This window comes from Oryzias melastigma, unplaced genomic scaffold, assembly GCF_002922805.2.
Source record: "Oryzias melastigma strain HK-1 unplaced genomic scaffold, ASM292280v2 sc00262, whole genome shotgun sequence".
Lineage (NCBI taxonomy): Eukaryota > Metazoa > Chordata > Actinopteri > Beloniformes > Adrianichthyidae > Oryzias > Oryzias melastigma.
In genome coordinates this window covers 426,329-428,316 of record NW_023416896.1, presented here as the reverse complement: position 1 = coordinate 428,316, position 1,988 = coordinate 426,329, and the positions used below count along the sequence as shown (strand labels likewise).

At 52.5% G+C, this 1,988-nt stretch overlaps 1 protein-coding gene across 1 annotated transcript; it reads left to right on the top strand.

Moving 5' to 3' along the window:
- Nucleotides 1-493: 493 nt before the first annotated feature.
- LOC112142211 (protein FAM184A) lies at nt 494-1,975 on the top strand (the record flags this gene model as incomplete). Its single annotated transcript, XM_036210863.1, is given in 6 exon segments — nt 494-633; nt 718-902; nt 996-1,142; nt 1,214-1,331; nt 1,415-1,519; nt 1,813-1,975. Coding segments are annotated over 6 exon segments (851 nt in total), but the record flags the coding sequence as incomplete, so codon positions are not given.
- Between the last annotated feature and the right edge of the window lie 13 nt (nt 1,976-1,988).

The following is a 1,988-nucleotide window of genomic DNA, read 5'->3' as shown; positions in this document are numbered from 1 at the left end:
TGTTAGCGCCGATGTTAGCTTAGCTAGACGAAGCTCTCTGTTCATCGTGATCAAACTCACAACATGCTTCATCTTCAGGCGACAAAGATGTGTGACAAAGAGAATGGCAGACCCGGCATTAATAAGCGCGAACTGTAGTTTTAAGATCAAAACAAGGAAAAAAACGATGCTTCGACGACCAAATTATTTGTCGACTATTTTAATAGTCGATCAGTCGCCGATCAGTCGAATAATCGTGGCAGCCCTACTTCATGTAGGAAAACGTTTCTGTTCCTGTAAAGAACGTTTCCACATGATCCTGTCTAACATCTGGTGTCATTGCGGCTCTGGCTGCGTCTAAGTTGTCTCGGCTAAAGTTTGGTGTTTAGATGAGCCTGGCTAAATCCTGGTGTTTGGGTGGACCTGGCTAAATCCTGGTGTTTGGGTGGTCCTGTCTAAATCTTGGTGCAGGACTGTTGAACTACCCTGTATGTTCTCCATCTCTGTTGGGCAGCCTCCCTGCGTGCGGAGCTGAACCACCTCCACGCCACAGCCATCGAGCACCTGAAGCACATTCACATGAAGGAGAACGCGGCGGCGAAGCGAGAGCTGGACAAAGCCAGGGAGCAGAACCACAAAAAGGTAGCTTGGATGGTGTGTGCTGAAGTCGTCCGCACTCTGAACTCCTCCAGCTGCTCTCTTCTCTGGTCAAGTGTGCGACCTTCTCTCTGCTTTCAGGAACAAGAGCTCCTCGTTCGTGTCTCTGACCTGGAGGCGGAGATGTGTTCCCGTAGCAACCGCATCACCGACCTGGACCACGAGATCCACGCCCTGAATGAGACCATCGACACTCTGACCAGAGAGCTGGAGCTGAAGGGCAAAGAGGTTCTGCGGGTCCGCAGCGAAGCCAACCACCAGATAAGGTTGGAGCCTGAAGAACGCAGATGGACCGTAGCTCTCCTTACAATATGAACTTTGTGGTAAAAGCTGTGGGTTGATGCGTGCTCCTGCCACAGAGCCCATGAGCAGGACCTGACAAAGAGACACGAGAGGGACCTGGGGGAGCTGAACGTGGCTCATCAACGAGAAACGCAGATCCTCCTGGCAGACTTCAACAAGGCCCAGGAGGTTCTGAAGGACAAGATCTCCGCTCTGCAGATACTGTGAGGCTGCACCTCCTCTGAAGCTCCTCACAGGCGCTGGAGCTCCTCCAAACGGGTCTCCTCTGTTTCAGGCTGGAGGGGACGGAGGAGAAGTTGAGGAACAGAGAGAGCAGACCGGAGGACCTCCACCTCATAGCGGAGCTCCGAGAAATGGTCAGCGAACGAGAAGCTCTGGTCAAAAAGCTGGTGGTGAGTAGACGTGATGGAGCTCCGTTGACCTCCGTTTGTCAAAGGTTTGTGTCTGAGTCCAGACGTTGGTCATCTCCTTCCAGGACGATAAGAAGTTCTACCAGCTGGAGCTGGTCAACAGAGAGACCAGCTTCAACAAGGTTTTCAACTCCAGTGCTAACGTTGGCGTCATCAACCCTCTGATCAAGGTGAGTCCCCAATGCCCCGCCCACAGGGCTGCTCTGTTCTCTGTGTTTCTGCTGTCAATGTTCCTCAGGGTTCCTCTGAAAGTTCACGGCCCGGAAGCTCTGAACTGCAGATCAGAATCCAGACAGATCCGGTTCTTTCTCCTGCGAAGGTCTTCTCTGCAGAGAACCTTTGACCCCCAAAGGTCAAACCCTCTGCTGGAGAAGACCTGATGCAGTCATGAAGGAACTTCTCCTTCACCTGTATGCCACTCTGATGACCCAAAGCTTTCATCTCCATCCTCATCCCCCCACAGCCCTTCCCTTCCTGTCTTACCTGGGGGAGGACTGAGCTGCAGACCGTCTCCCACAGGCTCAGCTGGGTTCATGGTTTCCATGGTTTCCGGGTCACACGACCTGCTGCCCTCCAGTCTTGTCATTGTCATTGGAGGCCCCGAATGATGACAAAATGACACAACAGAAAACATTATTT